This window comes from Thunnus thynnus, chromosome 15 (genome assembly GCF_963924715.1).
Source record: "Thunnus thynnus chromosome 15, fThuThy2.1, whole genome shotgun sequence".
Taxonomy (NCBI): Eukaryota; Metazoa; Chordata; class Actinopteri; order Scombriformes; family Scombridae; genus Thunnus; species Thunnus thynnus.
In genome coordinates, this window is record NC_089531.1 from 1328406 (window position 1) to 1348751 (window position 20346).

Sequence of the window (20346 nt, forward strand, 5' to 3'; positions counted from 1 at the left end):
CTATAATGTTAGCTAACATTATTTTTAACACCAGCTAACTGACAATAAATGTCAAGAAACCGTCTTGTCAGCTTTTATTTAACTTTAAACTGATTTAACTTTCGAGTATAAACCGTGTCTCTGGGTGTTATCGTTTTTTTAAACAAAGTTTAAATCGTATCCTGTTGCTAGGATACAGTCAATACTTCCGCGTTCACAGCGTTGCTAGGATACGACAAACTGCACCGCGGTGTGTAAAAGTTTATTGAGTCCGTTCATAACGGTCACTCGGACGGTTTCCGGTGTTTAAACGGTTACCGGCAGCAGGATGGAGATCGTTCATGTTTACACGAAGCTCCGCGGTGAGTTTGGCCGACAGTGTCTGTTCTCTGACCGGCCTGCCGAGCTGCTGGTGGACGTCCCTCCGGACCCCAGCCTGGCTCTGCAGTTCATCCCGAAAAACCCCCGAGACCAGGCGCTGCAGAGCTGCCGGGACATGTCGGAGCACCAGGTGAGCTGTTCCCTGCAGCTGCCTTACTTTACATAATATTCAGCTATGTCACATATTATGTTAACTACACGGTTTATATACAGCTACATCCACGGTACATTACATTATTACGTTTACTTTCAGCTTCATTAGTACATCAGGTTAGTATACGTTTACGTATAAGATAATAATACATGTGCACTACTTTAATCTGCATACAATGCGTGACTTGACATTAAATACATGTAGTTTACCTTAAACTACTGTACAAACATAAACATGTACTTGTGTTTCTCTCATGTCGATCTCTGAGGTTACAGTGACGTCTTTTTGTTTAATTAGATGGCTGGTTTCAGTCAGGTCACGTGATGTTTTAATTAGTGGTTAACCTATGGCAGCGCCGTGATGTTACACCTGTATTAATGTCATAGCAGAAGTTTTCAGGAAACAGTCTCCATGCATAAAGATATTATATTATATAAACAACTACGCATCTAACAAATTTGTTTTTTAAATCAATCTTTATTGGAAACTCAGATATGTACAATGACAGAAACAGAGAGTATCAAGTCAGGAAACTAAACTAAATTACAGTTATACAAGTAAATAACAAAATAAAGTAAAGCCAGGGGGGTATTTAAATAAAAACACTAGTAGGACATTTATCAGTAAGAATGTATTTTTCATTCTGTATTTCTGCAGTGGAGCTGCAACAATTAGTCGATTTATTGATTAGTCGTCAACTATTAAATTACTCGTCAACTATTTTGATAATCAATTAATCGTTTTGAGTCGTTTTTTAAGAAAAAAAATCTCTGATTCTAGCTTCTTAAGTGTGAATTTTTTCTGGTTTCTTTAGTCTCTATGACAGTAAACTGAATATCTTTGAGTTGTGGACAAAACAAGACATTTGACATCTTGGTCTTTGGGAAACACTGATCAACAGTTTTCACCATTTTCTGATGTGTGAAGCAGACAATTAATCGATTAATCAAGAGAAGAATTGACAGATTAATTCATAATAAAAATAACTGTTAGTTGGAGCCATATTCTGCAGGTAAATGAACTAAAGTGCTTTTTATATTTCTCCCTCTAACCTTCAGAATTGTCCAGGAGCATGTTAACAAGATGAAGCTGTGATGTATCTCTGTAAGCTCAGGTGTTTGTGTCAGTAGGTGAACACGGTGCGATTTGAGTCGGAGAGCCGTGGGATAAACCACGTGGAGGGGGGATGGCCCAAAGATGTCAACCCCCATGAGATGGAACAGACCATCCGCTTCAGGAAGAAGGTGGAGAAAGACGAGAGCTACATCAACAGCATCCTGCAGCTGGGCAGCGTAAGATCCACTTTACCTCCGTCACATTCCGGTTCCTGATAAAGTGGTAAATAAATCCAATAAGCTGTTATGATCAGTGGGGTGTGTCTGCATCGTGGCCACGCCCCTCAGCTGTGAGGTGACCTGGTACTCTGTGATGTCATCTGTCTGTCTGTGGTCTAGGTCATGGAGCACTGCATCAGACAGAACAACGCTGTGGACATCTACCAGGAGTACTTTGAGGACGAGGAGGAGGTGGAGGAGAGTCAGGAACCACCGTCTGCCAAGACCATCAACGTGTTCAGGTACCTGACAACAAACAACAAACATGACAACATACAGCAACAATCCCCTATTGTATGAGTGTAAGTGTGTGTGTTGTGACTCTGCAGAGATCCTAACCAGGTGAAGCGCACCGTCACCTGTCTGTCGTGGCATCCTGACGGCGGCAGGAAGCTGGCGGCCGCCTACTCGTGCCTGCAGTTCCAGAAAACCTCCAAAGACATGAGCCTCGACTCCTACATCTGGGACATCGGTGGGTGAGACAGACAGAGAGACGGACAGATAGGTATGAAGACAGACAGGATGTGCTCAGAGGTGGATGTTTGTTTTGTTGCAGAGAACCCCAACAGACCAGAGATGACTCTGAAGCCGACGTCTCCACTCGTCTGTCTGGACTACAACCCCAAAGACTCTCACACGCTGGTGGGAGGAAGCTACAACGGACAGATTGGTGGGTTCAGACAGACAGACAGAGACATATACTACCCACAGGTTACAACTACCAAAAACGGCTTTGAAAACATGACTAATAACACCACCACCATGAAGACTGTCAGTCACCCGTGTATTCCTGCACTGACCATTAACACTGTGCTGATCTCTGTACATAGACACACTTACTGTACATACAGGACAGAGATCTTTAAAAACATTCATTAAAAATGTTGCAGTGTTTATATACAGAAGTTCTCAGACAGACAGGTGACCTCCTGTGTGTGATTAATTAAATTGTGTGTTTGTTTCAGCGTACTGGGACACCCGGAGAGGCAGCCAGCCAGTGGAGGTTTCCTCAGTGGAGCAGAGTCACAGAGACCCAGTCTACAAGATCATCTGGCTGCAGTCCAAGACTGGGACAGATGCCTTCTCTGCCTCCACTGACGGACAGGTAGACCTGATGATGTCATAGTGATGATGTCATAGTGACATCATCAGGCCACAGAAGACTTTTTCACCTTCGGGAACTTCAGGTGGAAAGACCCTTTAAAATAATGTTTTAACTCTTGTCTCAGGTTCTGTGGTGGGACGTCCGCAGGCTGAGCGAACCCACAGAGCGTCTGGTTCTGGACCCGGGTCGGGAGGGGAACCTGGACCGAGCGTTAGGAGCCATCTCTCTGGAGTTTGAGCCCACCATGGTGAGTTTCTGTCTGCAGGTGAACTTCATGCACGGGTTACACGACTGGGAGTTAGTGCTGCTGATCAAAACCCAAACACAACAGCCTGTAAAACAGCAAAATGTCATTTTTACGCTTTTGTTCAGATGAAACAAAGGAGATATAATGTGTTGATCAGTGAGCTTTAGCTACTGGGAGATGGATTTTATTACGTTTGGACAGAGCCAAGCTAGCTGTTTCCTTCTGTTTCCAGTCTTTATGCTAAGCTAAGCTAGCTGTTTATGCTAAGATAAGCTAGCTTTTTCTCCCTGCTTCCAGTCTTTATGCGAGGCTAAGCTAGTTTTTTTCCACCTGTTTCAAGCCTTTATGCTCAACTAGGCTAGCTGTTTATGCTAATCAAAGTTAGATATTTCCCCCCGTTTTCAGTTTTTATGTGAAGCTAAGCTAATCAGCTGCAGGTTGAAGCTTCATATTTAGTGTACAGACATGAGAGAGGAATCAATCTGAACATCTTAACTCCTAGAGAGAAAGAGAACAGTTTCCCAGAATGATGAACTATTCCTTTAAGAGTCGTCCTCTTTTCTTTCTTTATGCTAAGCTACACTAATTGTTTCCAGTCTTTAAGCTAAGCTAGGCTAACTGTAGTGGAACAGAATGTGGGACTGTCCCTTTAAGAGTCGTCCTGTGTCTGCAGCCAACTAAGTTCATGGTGGGGACGGAGCAGGGCGTCGTTGTGTCCTGTAACAGGAAGGCGAAGACTCCGACAGAGAAGATCGTGTGTACGTACGACGGTCACCACGGACCCGTGTACGCCCTGCAAAGGAACCCCTTCTTCCCCAAAAACTTCCTCACCGTGGGCGACTGGACGGCTCGCATCTGGTCTGAAGACATCAAGGAGTCATCCATCATGTGGACCAGGTGAGGACCAGATCGGTTGATCCACGTCGATATTAAAGATAAAATCGTCTAATTTAGTTCTGTCGCAACTTGTTTAATCTCATTTTAATCGTTTCATCTAGTTGCTGTTTTGGTATTTTTCAGATACCAGATGTCGTACCTGACGGACGCTTGCTGGAGTCCGGTCAGACCGTCTGTCTTCTTCACTGTAAAGATGGACGGCGTGCTGGACGTCTGGGACATCCTGTTCAAACAGAACGACCCCACGCTGAGCCTCAAGGTGCCCTGACGTCATCTTAAACCTGTTTCAGTCACATTTCCATGGAGATGCAAACATCTGCAGAGTTTCTGTTCCTGTGTGTGTGTGTTGTGTTCAGGTGTGTGATGAGGCTCTGTACAGCCTCCGGGTTCAGGATCATGGCCGCCTGGTGGCGTGCGGCTCTCAGCAGGGTGGAGCCACGCTGCTGGAGATCTGCTCCGGACTGTCAAGCCTCCAGAAGAATGAGAAGAGTCTGCTGGCTGCTGTGAGACCCACAAAAACTCAGACATTAACAGTAGAAATTACTGAGAGAGGAGATCATAAAACCATTAAATATAATTCATCTCATTAAAGATGAAGAAGTTGACATTTGGAGTAAAGAAGGAGAAAAAGAAGTGAAATCCTGCTACTATAGTTTGTTTACATAGCCTCCGGAGCCGGAGGAAGCTTCCTGAAAGCTGACCAATCAGAACAGAGTGGGCTCATCAGGAGCCTCAAACACACAATATGTCATTTCTGCCACTAGGGGTCTCTCAATAGAAACTATAACAAAATACGGAGTTTGATGACATTGTGAAGTAGCGTGGGATCATGGGAGTTGTCTGAATTGTTAAACCAGGTTCTCCTGGTTAGGATTCCTTCAGGATGTTTTTACTGGGAGCCGAATTATCCACAGAGGTCTCCTCCTCTCCAGAACAAACATACATGATGATTAAAACTGGAAAAAACACTCAATAAAGCAGTTTCGCATAAAAAAATCAGTGTTTCTCCGACACTGTTTGAGCTGCTGCTAATGTTTTGCTCAGCTTGTTTCTCTTAACATCCAGACGTCCAACATCCTTCATATGGTTTAAAGATATAGTTAAAAACAACCATGCCGATGTATTATCTTGTATGCGTGTGGTCTTGGGTAGAGGAGGCATGACGCAATTGGCAGGCGACCAAATTAAATGGACCGTTATCTTAATTAAAATTACGGGTTTCTGTGGGGTTGAAAATTGTTGGAAACATTTGGATAATGTAAGTACACAACTCAAATATAGAGCGTAGGTCTAATCGTTTTTAGACATTTTAAAGCAGAATAGTTACATATTATAGCTTTAAAGAGACAGGAGCTAAAACGACCTGTTTCAGACAGAGGCTGAACTGAGGGGCTGCATAAAGGACCAGTAGAAGATAAATAAGGAGTTTTTAACTGGAAATCATGCAAAGATATTCCAGTAGAGCCCCAGAATATAAATATAGAGCTGGAAATGTGCTGAATATGTGTCCTTTAAAGCCCTTTTCAGACCTGCATGTTTGGTTTAACAAATCATTCTCATGTCTGAATAAATACTTGAGTCACTTTAGCATAAAAGTCACAAGTCGATCTTCCTCAGTGGGAGCTGAAAAACTCTGACAGCAGCACAAACTCAAACATTTTTCACTGTAAAACATTTCATCCCTGATGCACGAAGAAAATCAAATTGAATAAACTATTAAAACACTGAAAGAGATTCTTCTCAGATCAGAATAGTTTATAAAAGCTGTATCATTTTCAAATTAATCTTCAGCTTTACATACAGGATGTAAGCTGACAGGACTGAAACTTCACCACCTCTCTTTATCATGAGAAAATGCTGCCAGTCTTTATTTAAGAAATCTAAACCGTACATGTGAACAGAGTCTCTGACTGCGTGTCTGCAGATGTTCGAGCGAGAGACAAAGCGGGAGAAGATCCTGGAGGCTCGTCAGAGAGAGATCCGTCTGAAGGAGAGGAGTCGCTCGGAGCAGAGCAGAGAGGAGGACGGAGGACGAGACGCGGATGGAGAGGAGAGTCCCGATCAGCTGATTGCTCGAGCTGAGAACGACTTCTACAGCGTGGTGGAGACGGAGCAGAGGAGGAGGAGGGAGAGGGAGGACGAGAGACACCGGGTGAGGACAGACCCCAGAACAACTGCTTTTATTCTGAAAAAATTATAATTGCAGATCTTGAGACATAAAGGAAAGGTTCACAATTTTTTCCAGTGGGTCTTAAACCAGCAGTCAGGTGTTTAACTTTCTCTAAAATGTTTTTTTGAGAAAAAAAAAATATAATAGGATGCTTCAAGTGTAAAATATCACATGTTCTGCTTACAGACTGATTGGATGACAGTGTGAGCTTTATTATTTCCTGACAGTCCATCGGCTCTTAAACATAACTTGTTTTATTTTAAACTTCTATGTTTGTTTGTTTTCAGGAGAAAGGTGTCTGTGAAGAAAAAGAAGTGAAAGAAGAAGCAGAAACTGAAACATCTTAGTGAAAAAAAAACATTTATTCTGCATTGTTTATTGTGAATGTTGTTGTGTTTCAACAGTCGTCAGCTGTCTTCTGACTGTACATTCTGTTCAATAGAAGGTTTCTGTAAAACGAACTTTATTTTAGTGTTTCTACATCACTTTTCAAAACAGAAGTTCTTTACAGGGAGAAAAAGAGAAATATATAAAACAAAGATAATAAACTGTAAAACCCACAAATTTCAAAAAATAAATTGTTTTTACAGATGTGACTGATTTGTTGCTGTTCACGTATTTTTTAATTAAACAGCACTTTTTGAGCAGCACTTTTCTATTTTATTTTGATAGTTTTCAGTGTGGGTAGGTTTCCAGGACTGCTTTTATTTCGAAGGATTGCGGAAACAGGAATCCTCGTGTCGGTATTGTTCTCTGTGCGGGAACAAACCGTAACAAACTCTCTCCCGGTTCGCTCCCGGCTCTCGGTGTGAACATGTCTCAGGTCCAGAGGCTCAGGCTGTTCGTCAGTCAGCGGCTGAACGCGGCGGTCGAAGAGATTTTGGGAGCTTTTGAGAAAATGATCGATAAATATGAACAGGAGGCGGCTCTGAGTCAGGAAGTGATCTCCCGGCAGCACGCGTTGCTCTGCGCGCTCCACAAACCCATCATGGAGCTTCCTCCCGCAGGTGAGTCGCGAGACAACACCTGAAACTGATCTGTGACGCCGTGTGACGTGTTACAGGTAATTAAAGCTGAATCAAAGCAACTGCGCTCAAAATTATTGACTGTTTCGAGGCATTTGATACAATGAAATGGCGCCATCTGCAGGAGAGCTACTGGTATTACATCTGTATGTAAACAGTCAGATTATAAATGGTTTTATTGCTTTATGATTGGTTTTTTTTGTTCAACACTGTCGCTGAGTGCTGCTCATGGGGGAATGTTGGGTCTAGACCTGCTGTATGTGAAAAGTGCCCTGAGATAATGCTGCTCTAACACTGATGCTTCAATATTAATAACCTAATGATGTCATATATAATAATATATCAGTCAGAGGGACCAAACCACTACTTTTACTGCAATACTTTAACTACATCAAGCTCATAATACTTTACTGCAGTAGGATTTTTCATGCAGGACTTTTACTTGTAATGGAGTATTTTTAAATGAATGTATTGGTACTTTTACTGCAGCATTCATATTAAATCTTTTTGTTTCTTGCAGTTGTCTTCACTCAGCAGCTGTCTGTTTGTAAAGTCGAGGTTCACCCTGAGCTGCAGAACCAGGAGGACCAACGCATCGAAGAGGAAGTGGTGGGAGAGCTGGACGAAGCTGACATCATCGAGTTCACCTACAGCTCAGGCCGTGCAGTTGCATCCTTGTCAGCTGCAGGGACAGAAACTCGAGCTCCGGACATCCAGGTGTTGTCGTCATCTGAAGCTGAGACTGAGGACAGCGAGGACTACAACCAGGACACAGCGGAGACCAGATCTGCTCCGGACCAGCAGAGAGCAGGTCTGTTCGGCTGCAGAGTCTGCAGCAGGACCTTCAGACTCCGCAGGATGTTATTCAGACATGTTCGAGCTCACCTGCAGGAGGCGGAGCCTGTCTGCGGCATGTGCGGCGAGCGACTTGAGGCTGCCGATAGTCTGGAGCTTCACCTGCAGACTCACCTGAGCATCCGGAAGAGGAGGAGGAGGAGGAAGACGAAGAAGAACCCGGAGCCAGAGAGCCAGAGCAGAGAGAGACCATTTCACCGTCGCTCACACCGCGACACAAACGCCAACACGAGCGAGAAAACGAACACCTGCGACGACTGTGGGAAGACGTTTCTCCAGGTGTGGAGGAAGACGAAGCATAGGTGTCGCCCCCGCAGGAGAAACCAGAACCAGCAGAGGAAGACTTCAACATCCTGAGTCAAGTTCTAGTTCTGTTTGTTTCTACGGCCTAATAAAATGATTCAGATCATTGTCTGTTTCCACCCGACTGATCGTTAATATGTGAGATCAGGAAGCATGAAGAAGAAATATTACAACTTTTTCCTGGTAAAGACTAAAACATCACGACTGATAATGACACCGATACTCATTTCTGTTGGTGTGAACATGTCGTGACCTCGCTGTGGTTTTGGGGTGAAATCAATTAAAGTATGAAGAGAAAGACTTATTCATTATTGTTTCCATGGTAACGCCTGATGGTTGACTCCACCTGCCCAACTTTTTAGATTTTCTGATTCTTTGTGTTTAGTATTTGTATTGTATCTGTTACCTCGGTTGTAAAGCTTTTGGTGAGTCACAGATTCTTTTGCAGCTTCCTGAGTTGATAGAAGACGTTATAGTTTCTGTGGATGAAGAGTTTCTCTGCAACAGTGTGAACTCACATGACCTCTAACGATGTGTTCAAGGACAAGAAGTCACAGCTGGTCAACAAAGTTAGTTTGAGTGACTGTTGTTTGTTGGTTCTGTTCATCCAGTTTCAGGTTCTGTATTCGGCTCTTGTTTCTGAATCCTAATAAAAACATTTTCTACTTTTCTAGACAAACCTGAGTTCTACTTTCATTCATCTTAAATCTTCACTGCAACTGTTGACATCAAATGTTTCTTGAAAACATGTGACTCATCAACACAGGAGGACGCTGTTTGTTAAAGGAAATATCAGACGACTGTTGAGCTTTGAGGTTCATTTAGTAGCTGTTCCGGAGCTCTCAGTTGGAGCTCTTCACTCAGCCGTTCAATGAAGCCAACATCCATAAAAGGCTCAGAAACAAGAAACAGAAAGGTGAACATCTGTAACTCAATGACAACTGGACAGCTAAGGAAGATCATGTCATATGACTGAAAGCTCAAGAGCAACTACTAAAGTGACCTTATGATGGGTTGATTTCTCACATAAAAAACACAGCGGAGATTCAGATTTTTAGCAAAAATGAATTTTAATGTCAGCTGGACTTAAAATGTATTATCTTTAAGATTTTCATGAACTCAAAGCACATTTTAAAAATGATGTTTGTCATATTTTCACACGTGGTTATTCAGTATATTTAAATCCAGTTATTACCTCTATAGGAATGTTTATCGTTCGTGGCCATTCAGACCAGACGTGTCATGTGAACCAGAGTTAGTTTGTAATTTGATCTGATTGATATCAGCTTCACTGTTTAATGTTCACTCTCCAGCAGCCAATCAGCTGTTAGCTTACTGCTAATGCTAACACATTTCCTGCTGCTGCTGCTTCACATTAAAAGACTGGCTTTTATTGTGAAGCAGCCACAGGAAACACAAAATGCGTCCACAGAAGAAGAATTGGTGTTTGTAAACGTATCGAGGGTCACAGAAGAAGAAGGTTTGAAGAAAGTGACCTTTTTATTAAATCTTTATGAAAACAACATCTGTGAACAGAAACATCAGCTGCTCAAACGGTGTTGAAGAACTATAACTAATAAATTAGCCACTTCTCAATCATCCAGACTTGGAACATAAAACTTTATCGGCTCCATCTGCAAAAGTTTAGCAAAGACACAAACCTGCCTGTCAGGTGGAGGCACCAGTCACTGACACTCTATCAATCAGGAAACACGTCACCGGCTGCTCACAGACTCACTTTGTGTCTCTGAGGTTTGTTAACACGACGGTTCCTGCCGCTCCAGGTGTTCCAAGGAAGTGAGCAGGGTATCACGAAGGGGCGGGGCTCCACTGGTAGGCGGACAGTGGAGGAGTGGGGAGGAGGCCGCTCTGTGGAGGCTTGTTGCCCCGACGATGCCGAGCTCCACGGCGACGGCGGTTGCCAGGTGGTCGTTTCTCACCTGGTGTCTGCGTCTCCTCTGTTGGGTCAGTTGGTGTCTCTGTGGGGGTGGGGCCTGACGGCGGTCTCTGGGTGGGGGCGGAGCCAGACACTCGCTCCACAGCGAGTCCTCTGGATGGCTCCTGCTCCAGCTGGTCGATGCCAGCGTTGCTCCTCTTGGCGCCTTGCTGCAGGTCCAGCAGGTAGTTCTGCCTCTCGATGCGATGCCCCCTGCAGGCATTGAAGAGCTCCACGGCTGCCTCAGGTTCCAGCCCGTCCACGTCGATGAGGTACCTGCAGACCAGGTATCCAGTGCGGTTCAGGCCATGTGTGCAGTGGACTCCGATCAGCTTGTCATTATCGCGGTTCTCGTTTAGGAAGTGTGTCACCACCTGCTTGAAGCTCAGGATGGTAGCATCGGGGGGCACTCGGCGACCTTCTGTGAGGATCTTGACGTAGCAGCAGGTCTGCGGGACGTCTGACAGTTGGTAGTATTTGGTGGTAAAGGTGAGATCGATGATCAGACCCAGCTCCTGGTTCTGACTTTGCACAGAGTCCAGAAGCTCCCACAGACTGAAGGAGTCAGACTCTGCAACACGAGAGTTCAGAGACGGTTTTAAAGGCACTTTGAAGGCGATGAAGCGAGTTCCTGGTATCCTGCGTCCTACAGGACAATAGTCCAGCCACCTGTCAGGTACGCCATTTTTCTTCTTCTTCTTCTTATGAGACATCTCAGTTGCTCTGATGTTTCTGTCTTTTCACCTTCAACCTGCAACATCACAAACAGAAACATGTTTGTCTCAACACCCTGTGTAATAAATATTAAATACTTCAGGAAAACTCACTTTATTGAAAAAACAAATACCGCTATACAATTCAGCATCAAAGTGATTCACAAACATCTATGAGAGTAAAATATAGATATGTATATATACATATTTATCTTTAAACAGAATACAGATGCAACATTTGTTCTTGTTAGAGACTTAATTAAGATGATTGTAATGTGAATAAACTTTATACAGTCCCCGATAAAGTTGAAAGGTGTTCATTTAGGTGATGAAAGCGATTTGACTTTTTATTAATACATAAATCACCTTCTTGTTCAAAAAGGGAACAGAGCACAAATATCTTCAAAAAAGCGCAAATTTATCACAAGAAAATGTTGGTTGGTGGAACAATAATAAGCCGAATTTACCAGAAGATATTATCAAATTAAAACAGGTATTATGACATGTTTCTGAGTGTATGTAACTCTACAGGTTAGTGAGGAAACATTTAACAAACAGAATTCTAAATAGAGTTTGGTTTACAGGTCGTACCGGTTAATGCACACGAAGCTGCGTTTTCTCAGCAAACAAAACGAAAAGTTAAAACTCCAAAACAGACGTCAAAACACATAAAATCCCGAAAAAACAAGGAACTGTCGGGTTTCTGGACTCAGTTAGCGGTTAGCGATCCTCGAACCACGTTCTCGCTGACGTGACATGTGAGCGTAATGTCACGTCGGCGTTTACGTAATGACGCAGGGTTGGAGACCCCGGAAGAGTCCTGGCATTGTTTACATTCTACTCTTTGTTCGGTGGAAATTCTGCCAGAATGTCCAAAAAACGGTCAAAAACGGCGGAGAGCCGCAGCCTGCGGGCGGTGGTCGACGCGCAGCTGGTGGCGGCCGCAGAGGAGATCTTCTGGCTGCTGAAGGAGCGCAGGCAGGCGGACATAGAGCAGCTAAAGCGGCTGGTGACGGAGCGGCTCACCGCGGCCGTGAACAACATCTTCACCGTGTTCGAAGCGACTCGAGCGGCCGAGAGAGAACCGGAGGAGCCCGGGCAGAAGCTGAGAGGCGACCCTGCAGCCGGCAGGACAGGTCAGTGTCCGGATACAGACAGAAACACGGTCAGTAGATCTGAGACAACAATCATACATCAGGGACTACTTACTGTGTTTATTGTAGAGCATCTCATGGTCTTCAGGTGGTGGTCAGCAGGTGGTTTGATTAAAACAAACAAACAAAAAACGTTAATGAGTTCGGTAAAGTTGGAAACATATTGACAGATTCGAACTTCGCGGATCGTTAACTTATAAGCGAAACGTCGTTAAAACACAAACGACGCCTCTTTCAGTCTTTACAGTCTTCGGTACTGAAACTATACAGGAAGTTTTCCTGTGTGGTCTCAGTACCGATGAGTGCGCACCTCAGGCAGTCCAACCACCTCAGACCGCTGGCCTTAACTTATCACCTGATGAAGACCATGGAAAGAACCGTACTCAACCACCTCCGACCCCCCTGGTGAGTTCAAAGCTGGACCCCTGCAGTTCGCCGATCAACCAGGCGCTGCGGTGGATGTCACAGATCCCTCCCACACCTCCAGAACCCTGAGAACACTACGGGTCATGTTCTTTGACTTTCCCAGTGTCTTCAACACAACACAGCCATCACGGCTCAGGGGGAAGCTAGAAGGAGCGGGAGTAGACTGCCACCTGGCTGCATGGACCATGGACTACCTCACCAACAGAGCACAGTATGTGAAGCTCAATCATCTTCACTTAAATGCCAGCAAGACAAAGGAGATGCTCCAGACTACACCGGTGAACACCCGGGGTTTGGATACTGAGAAGGTGGGAGTGAACAAATACCTCGCCGTTCATCTCAAAAACAAACTGGACTGGTTGGACGTCTTCATTTACTGAGGAGACTGAGGTCTTTGGAGTGTGCAGGACACTGTTAAGAACATTTTATGACACTATGGTGGCATCAGCAGTTTTTTTTACACCGTGGTCTGCTGGCGAGGTGGAAGCACGGAGACAACACGTCTCGTCCCCTGCGTGAGACCATGGAGGCTTTAAGCAGCTCCTCCAGCAACAGACAGCTACAGCTGCAGACGGAGCGCTGCAGCAGGTCCTTCATCCCGACAGCAGTCAGACTGTTTAGCAGCAGCGTACTGCACCACTGATGTTGTCTGATTTATTTCATGTTTCATCCTCGTGCAGTAAGATTTCAACATCAGTCTTCTTTTCCTGTTGTTCACTCATCTGTTCAATGCTACACATCATGTGTGTTTTACTACTGCACGTCATATCTGTGTATGTGACAGATAGTGTATATGTGTATATATAGTTTTTTATTGATCTTTTATCTTATTTATCTGACTTTTTCCTCTAATTTTGAGCTGCTGGAACATGTGAATTTCCTCTGCAGGGATCAATCAAGTTCATCCATTAATTCATTCATCTACAATGAAAAGACAATACAAAAAAAAGATTACTTACATATAATCATGTAACAGGGTTGGAGACACATTTTCAAAGGAACCCAAATGAATTACATTGAAAGATTTCTTTCTCCATCATAGTGGTTTTGCAGTAAATGCAGATTTATGATCACTGTAGGTGGAGCTTAATTGAAAGTTGCTCCTGATTGGCTAGTGACTATACATCCTTCATTTGATTGGTTTAAAGGCAGTGGCCATGAGATGATCTATTAGTAACCATATGAACATTCAAGAAAATTCAAATCCCCTAAATGATACAAAAACCTTTTTTTCTCAAACTAAATGTTGTAGTTTAACCAGCAGGAGACTGTTTGAAGTTATTGAATATTGTTGTAGCGCCTCTTTCTGATGTTGCACTTTTTTGATGGTCGCGGCACACTCGTCTCACAGCCGGCTGCACATGGAGAACTTTGGTGAAAATTAGGTTGTAGCTCATTGTCTGTCCGACTGTGTTAGGAAAGAGGCCTCGTTAGTGTTTTAACAATGTTTCGCTTATGAGTTATTGATCCAGGAAGTTCAAATCTGTGGATATATTTCCAACTTTACCAAACTCCATTAGTGATGGTTGAGTTGACAAAAACAAGTCAAAAAGTGAAAAGTTCAAAGAGATGAGACAAAACCTGAATGATGACAGATATAAACAATGTAAAAGATAACAGAGCAGCAACCATTAATCAATTAAATGATTACTTACCAACTATTTAATTAATTGGCTAATCTGTTTTGATAATTGGTTAATTGTTTAATGTCTCCCTCCACTCCAACATATGTTCTTCTTTTGTTCTTTCAGTTGGATGTTGTTCTCTTCTCTCTGCAGTTTGTTTTTACATTCATCTGCTGAAAGTTTCTCTGATTCTCTGCTCATTAAAAATCCAATTTTAATTGGCGGGCCTTCGAGCAGGATGTGTGACATCACAACTAGTTTGAAGCCATGAACTTACACGAGTGTGATGTGGAAACTTGAACACTGAGCGCACACAAACTCAGAAGCATTAAATGACTCTTTTTATTTATTATGATCTGACATTTCTTTAGTTTAAACTAAGTTTTGGGCAATTTATTTCATCTCAAGACAGCGATAGTGGAGAGATGACAGGAAATGAGTGACAGTGATGGCCGGACTCAAACAGGGATGTTGTCTTCATAAGTCAGAATTGTTTTTTTAGTTTCTTGTTCAGCTGCTTGAATTCAGACAAAATGAAGAACTGATGCTTTGATCAGTTTGTCTTCATTATCAGTTCATTGTGTATTTGAATAAGCAGTTTCTGTGTCATAAACTAGTATCATGTGATCTTCTCTGCAGAGTTGTGTCTGTCCGTCGGTGTCCAGAGTCTCTCTGAGGACAAACATCTGAAGCAGGAAGTCTCTGTGGACGACCAACTGAAGGAACCTCGTCCCAGCACTTCCTCCCGACCGGAGGACGTTTCAGACCCGAAGTCTCAGCCCAACTCTCCGGACCATCCGGCTGGAGAGGACGAAGAAGACGATGAGGAGGCGACTTCTCACTGCTGCAGAGTGTGTGGGAAGTCCTTTGACAGGAAAGGCTTTTTGATGAAACACGTGGAGAAACACTCGAAGGACGCAGACTGTCTGTGCGGTCTGTGCGGCGAGCATTTGGAGTCCATCGACAGTCTAAGGCTGCACCTTCAGACACACCGCGACAGCAGCCGGACCTGCGACATCTGCGGCAAGAAGTTCCCCTCAATCCGAGCTCAGGAGACGCATCTGAGGCTGCACACCGGAGAGAAACCCTTCAGCTGCCACGTCTGCGGAAAAGGTTTCAACCAGAAGGGCAACATGGTGACGCACATGAGGATCCACACAGCCGAGAAGCCGTTCAGGTGCACCATCTGCCGCAAAGAGTTCAGCCACACCGGCTCTCTGGAGCGACACATGAAGGCTCACGACGGACAATCGCCGTTCAGCTGCAACGTCTGCGGGAAAGGCTTCGGTAAGAGCGCCGAGCTGCGGCGACACGTCCGCAGCCACGAGTCTGACGAGCCACCGGCTACCAGGAGCCGACGCAGGAAACCGAGTCTGACTCCTTCACACTGCTGCAAGGTCTGCGGGAACGCCTTTCACAACAAAGGTAACTTTGTGCGGCATGCAGAGACTCATTTAAACGATCCCGTCAGTCGCTGTGGCGTCTGTGGGGAGCAGTCAGAGTCCTCGGAGAGTCTGCAGCTCCACATCCAGAGTCACAGAGAAACCAGCAGGATCTGTGACATCTGCGGCATCAGCTTCAGGGACATGGAGATCCACATGAGGACGCACACCGGACAGAAACCCTTCAGGTGCAAAGATTGCGGCAAAGACTTCCCCAGGAAGGGCTCTCTGGAGAGACACATGAAGCTGCACGCCGGCGAGAGACCGTTCATCTGCGAGTTCTGTGGGAAGACTTTCATCGAAAACACCGTCCTGAGGAGACACATTAAGAGCCACACAGGCGGGAAGCCGAGGATTTACTCCTGCGATGTCTGCGGCAAGAAGTTCACCATGAGCCAGCATCTGGACGTGCACAAGAGGATCCACACCGGGGAAAAACCGTACACCTGCAGGGTCTGTGGCAAGAACTTCCGCCAGATCGGCAACCTCGACTCACACATGAGGATCCACACGGGCGAGAAGCCGTTCATCTGCAGCCTCTGTGGGAAAAGATTCCGCCAGAAAATCTCACTGGAGACGCACGAGCGCTTCCACAAGAAGGAGAAACCGTTCAGCTGTCAGCTCTGCAGTAAGGGCTTTGTCCAGAAGATCGACCTGAAGAGACACATGCTGACGCACACCGGGGAGAAACCGTACAGCTGCAGCGTCTGCGGGAAGAGGTACCAGGAGAAACGCTCGGTGGACTCGCACATGAAGGTTCACTCTGGAGAACGAACCGTTAAAGACTCAGCCGCAAACGTGAACCTGAAACGACCGGAGGGGGGTCACGACTTCATCCAGCTGTGAGCTGCACACGAACTGAAACAGACTCCCATCAGTCACTCTGTAAGTCTGTGACGTTTACGTATTAAGAGTCACGCAGCAAAAAGTTCAGCTCACGTTTATCTTTCAGTCAGATTATTTTTAGCCGCTAAACTAAAACGTGACGACATTTCAGTTCAAACAGCTTCAAAAACTAAACTCAGGAGTCATCATCACAGGAACCTTTATAGAAACTCAGCTTCGTGTTCACGGCTCTTCAGAGTCGCTGGACAAACAGAAATTCACAGACTTTTAGTGTCAGGAGAGCTTTTCATTCATCTAAATGTCAGGTCAGATGTCACAACGTGTTTCTCTGTTTCAGCTCTCGGTCCTCATCAATAACGTTCCAGGAGAACCAGGAACCTTTTGAGGAACTGAAGTTAGTTCCTGTAGGAGATTTCCAGCTGTAAAAACAGTTCCTGCTCTGGGGGAGGTTTTACTTTGTAAAGATACAGGAAGTTTAGGGGCGGGGTTTGCAGGGATGCCTGTCACTGATTGGTCAAACACTGCAGCTGCTTCAACTTATGTCGCTTCATTCATAAAACAAGAACTTTAATGTTGATGTTACAGAAACGTTTCTTATCATTAATTAACAAAGTTAGAAGAGAGAAGTAAATCTTTATTTTATGATAGTTTCATGCTGTTACGTTCTAAAGTAGAAATAAATAATCATTAAATAATCATCCGTTTAAATTCACCTGCTGTCATTAAACTGTATTCTTTGATTTTATGACAAAGATGTAGGTTTGAGCTGATTGATCAGATCAACTATCAACAAGTGAAGAGACCGTTGTTGTGTTTTTAATGTTTATAGAAAATAATTATTTACAGGATGAAGATCTTAAATCTTCTGCTCCGTCCTTTTTCCATTTGATCCTGATGAAACCTTGTATCTCCATAGTCCTGCTCAGTAAAGCTTTGCTCTGAGCACCAACGTCCACAACACCACAGCTGCTGCCGATGAATGAAATAAAAACTCTCAGTCTCTGCCGCCTTAGATTCATTTATTTATTAAAGGTGGTGGTGAGGTGGAGAAGTGGTCCAGATCTGATCTGACAAACTCAGATTCGTTTGTTCAAGTCAATTGGAGGCAAAAAAAAAAAAAAGCCAAACAGATTTCCGCCACTCCAGCATGTGACGTGAACGTAGCCTTGATAACACGACCAAACCATAGACTGTATAAAAATATTAACGTAGTTACCGTGACGTCACTCGTTGGTTTCTGAAGAGCGGTTTTGAAGCTCAAAGCGAGCCGCTCCGGCCGTCGCCATCTTGGCAGTGCGTGACGTTGCCTAACTCCCAGCCAATCAAAAATAGGCAAAGAGGCGGGCCGAACGGCTGAAACAAGCCACCTAGCGGCTGGCGGACCTGTCACTCAAAGCAGCCATGTCCTTCATTATGCAGAACTTTACGGCTTAATAAAACTTAAACGGGTGAGTTATAAAAAAATTCACCCCCCGTACAGTTGTCATGAAAGAGGAAATTAGCTACAGAGACCAAAACCGTTGTTTGTACCAGACTGTAAACATGTTTATTTCTGCTGTAAAGTTGGACATTTTAACATGGGGGTCTATGGGGATTGACTCGCTTTTGGAGCCTCAAGTTAAAAAAAATAGATATAAATAATTATAATTAATATTTCTGAGTGAGCAGCATCACTGAACGTTGTTGAGCTGAGATACAAACAGACGTCTCAACATTTAAAATCTGCTGTATTTTAACCTCGATGCAAATCATCAAACACATTATTACTGATCAGACTGTGAGTTTACAGTCACGTCTCTGTGTCTTTGATCTATTTATGTTTGAAATCTTTATGTTTTTCATCTTCAGTTGCTGCTTCCTGCGTTTTATGTGTCAGATTAAAGCTGAACAAATCTATTTAAAATGTAGCTGCAGCCTGATACACATCATGACTCCATCACTGTATCCACTTTATCTACGTCCAGCGGATTAAAATCGAGGCTCTGCCTTTAATTGACTCGTTGCCATGGTGACTCGTAATATCGGATCCATGATGACGGCTGTTTTCATTCATGATGCTCACGGTTAACTCCGAGTGACTGAACCGACTCTGATCAGCTGTTGTTCATCATCTGTTTAGTGGATCAGACTCTGGTCAGGTGAATTCCTGCTGTTGTTACTCAGAGCTGCTTCACTGTGTGAATGTGTTTGACCATCAGTGACACTTGTAGGGGCTGAAATGATCCGTTTATCAATCAATCAATCAATCAAATGCAAGACCCGGTTTCACTGTTTGTTTTTCATCCTTTTATAAACTGAATCTGTTGGTTTGAATCAGTTTGGACTTTAAGAATAAAGATGAACGTTTAATTTACTCAACAGTTAATATAATGAAGTAGAAAATCTAAATGAAAAGAATCGTTAGCTGCAGCTTTATTTTTATTTTATTTTTTATTTAACCTTTATTTAACCAGGGAAGTCATTAAAACAAAATCTTATTTAGGACGGCGGCCTGACGAGGACACATCAGTCCTCAAATAAACTCTGAGTTTATCAGCTGTTCATCGTTTCACTGCAGTTTCCTGTTGTGAAATCATCACCGTCTTTCATTTCATGCAGAAGTCTGAATAATGATTTATTATTATTATTATTATTATGATTATTATTATTATTATTAATGATGATGATGATGATAATCTGTTTTTTAATTTGTGAGAAATCTAAATGTTTCTAAACTCTCGGTCATGTTTTTAGTGACATGAATCTGTTGAGATTCGACAGAGTTTGAAACTGTTTCCTGTTAATGTAAAAAAAAAAAAAAAAAAAAATTCTGATAATAAAAAACATTTCATATTTCCTGTTTGACTTCCTGCTGTTATTTCATAATCTGACTGAAGAAATGTTGATTTTGTCTTTTTGACAAATCACTGTTGAAGGGTTGAAGGGATTATTTTAGACTTTAAGAAGATAAATGAATAATTAAAACGTTTTAATAATACAAATAGAAACAGATGAGGGGAGGGGGGGGGGGGGGGGGGTCAGTTTGCTTTTTGTGTCTTTAACACAAAAGCAAACTGAGAAAAGATGTTAAAACATGCAGCTGTGAGCAGTGTGATGTTCAAATATGAACTTTAAGCTCAACAAAGGGAAGATCTTTGTTCTCTGCTTATTTCATGTTAATACTGGCAGATAACACGTTAATGCCAGACATCAGATATCAGAGGATAATATATCTTAAAGGATAGAATCACAACTGATACTTTCAATGGAAGTGATGGAGGCCAAAATCCACAGTGTGTCCACACAGTCATTTAAAGTCTGTGTGAAGCTTCTATTCAGCTTCAGCAGTCTGAGTTAGTCATATCAAGTGGATATCTGACACATTTACAGTCTTTTTAGCATCAAATTCCCTCTTTGTGTTTCCTCGGACAGTGTTTCCCTGTTGAGCTGCAGGTGGAAGTATAGTAACAAAAAGAGGAACTTTGACACTAAAAAGACTGTAACGTTGAAAGATATCTACTTGATTTGACTCATTTGGACGCTGAAGCTTCATATTAGCTTCAGATAAACTTTTAAATACATTTTTACACAGAAGGAGGACTGTGGATTTTATTTTGTAAGGTTATTATGAAGGGATCTTCTAATGGTCAGTATGAACAGGAGGAATGATTACAGCAAGAAAAACAGCTTTAATGTTCATTTGTGCTCCTGACTGTTGTTTAAAAAACTGTGAACTTGTCCTTTAAGCTTCATATAGAATACCAGACTCTTGCTG

At 43.4% G+C, this 20346-nt stretch overlaps 4 protein-coding genes across 6 annotated transcripts; 3 read left to right on the forward strand and 1 right to left on the reverse strand.

Annotated features, from left to right (window-relative positions):
- The first annotated feature begins 231 nt into the window (after positions 1 to 231).
- Positions 232 to 6863, forward strand: dnai2b (dynein, axonemal, intermediate chain 2b). The gene is made up of 12 exons (XM_067612912.1): positions 232 to 490; positions 1645 to 1806; positions 1969 to 2090; positions 2178 to 2320; positions 2405 to 2518; positions 2814 to 2953; positions 3078 to 3200; positions 3874 to 4097; positions 4221 to 4356; positions 4454 to 4600; positions 6022 to 6249; positions 6555 to 6863. Exons 1-12 carry the CDS (start codon positions 308 to 310, stop codon positions 6612 to 6614), a joined length of 1782 nt encoding a protein of 593 aa, XP_067469013.1. The 5' UTR covers positions 232 to 307; the 3' UTR covers positions 6615 to 6863.
- Positions 6864 to 6957: 94 nt separating this feature from the next.
- On the forward strand, positions 6958 to 9129 carry LOC137198939 (putative transcription factor ovo-like protein 3). Its single transcript, XM_067612964.1, has 2 exons — positions 6958 to 7274; positions 7813 to 9129. Exons 1-2 carry the CDS (start codon positions 7082 to 7084, stop codon positions 8502 to 8504), a joined length of 885 nt encoding a protein of 294 aa, XP_067469065.1. The 5' UTR covers positions 6958 to 7081; the 3' UTR covers positions 8505 to 9129.
- An 802-nt stretch (positions 9130 to 9931) lies between these two features.
- LOC137198941 (RNA/RNP complex-1-interacting phosphatase-like) lies at positions 9932 to 12819 on the reverse strand. Of its 2 annotated transcripts, XM_067612968.1 has the most exons (3): positions 12609 to 12819; positions 12309 to 12335; positions 9932 to 11137 (listed from the first exon to the last, which is right to left on the reverse strand). In XM_067612968.1, the coding sequence occupies exon 3, from the start codon at positions 11097 to 11099 to the stop codon at positions 10260 to 10262; it is 840 nt and encodes a 279-aa protein (XP_067469069.1). In that variant the 5' UTR covers positions 11100 to 11137; positions 12309 to 12335; positions 12609 to 12819; the 3' UTR covers positions 9932 to 10259. The 2 variants fall into 2 exon arrangements, with proteins under 2 accessions (XP_067469069.1, XP_067469068.1); XM_067612967.1 differs by lacking the exons at positions 12309 to 12335; positions 12609 to 12819 and adding an exon at positions 11691 to 11849.
- LOC137198897 (zinc finger protein 271-like) lies at positions 11956 to 19291 on the forward strand. 2 transcript variants are annotated; one of them, XR_010931702.1, is made up of 3 exons: positions 11956 to 12235; positions 14944 to 17351; positions 17509 to 19291. XR_010931702.1 is itself a non-coding variant. In XM_067612905.1 (2 exons), exons 1-2 carry the CDS (start codon positions 11968 to 11970, stop codon positions 16590 to 16592), a joined length of 1917 nt encoding a protein of 638 aa, XP_067469006.1. In that variant the 5' UTR covers positions 11956 to 11967; the 3' UTR covers positions 16593 to 19290. The 2 variants fall into 2 exon arrangements, 1 of the variants encoding a protein (XP_067469006.1); XM_067612905.1 differs by having other exon boundaries at positions 14944 to 19290.
- The last annotated feature ends 1055 nt before the right edge of the window (positions 19292 to 20346 follow it).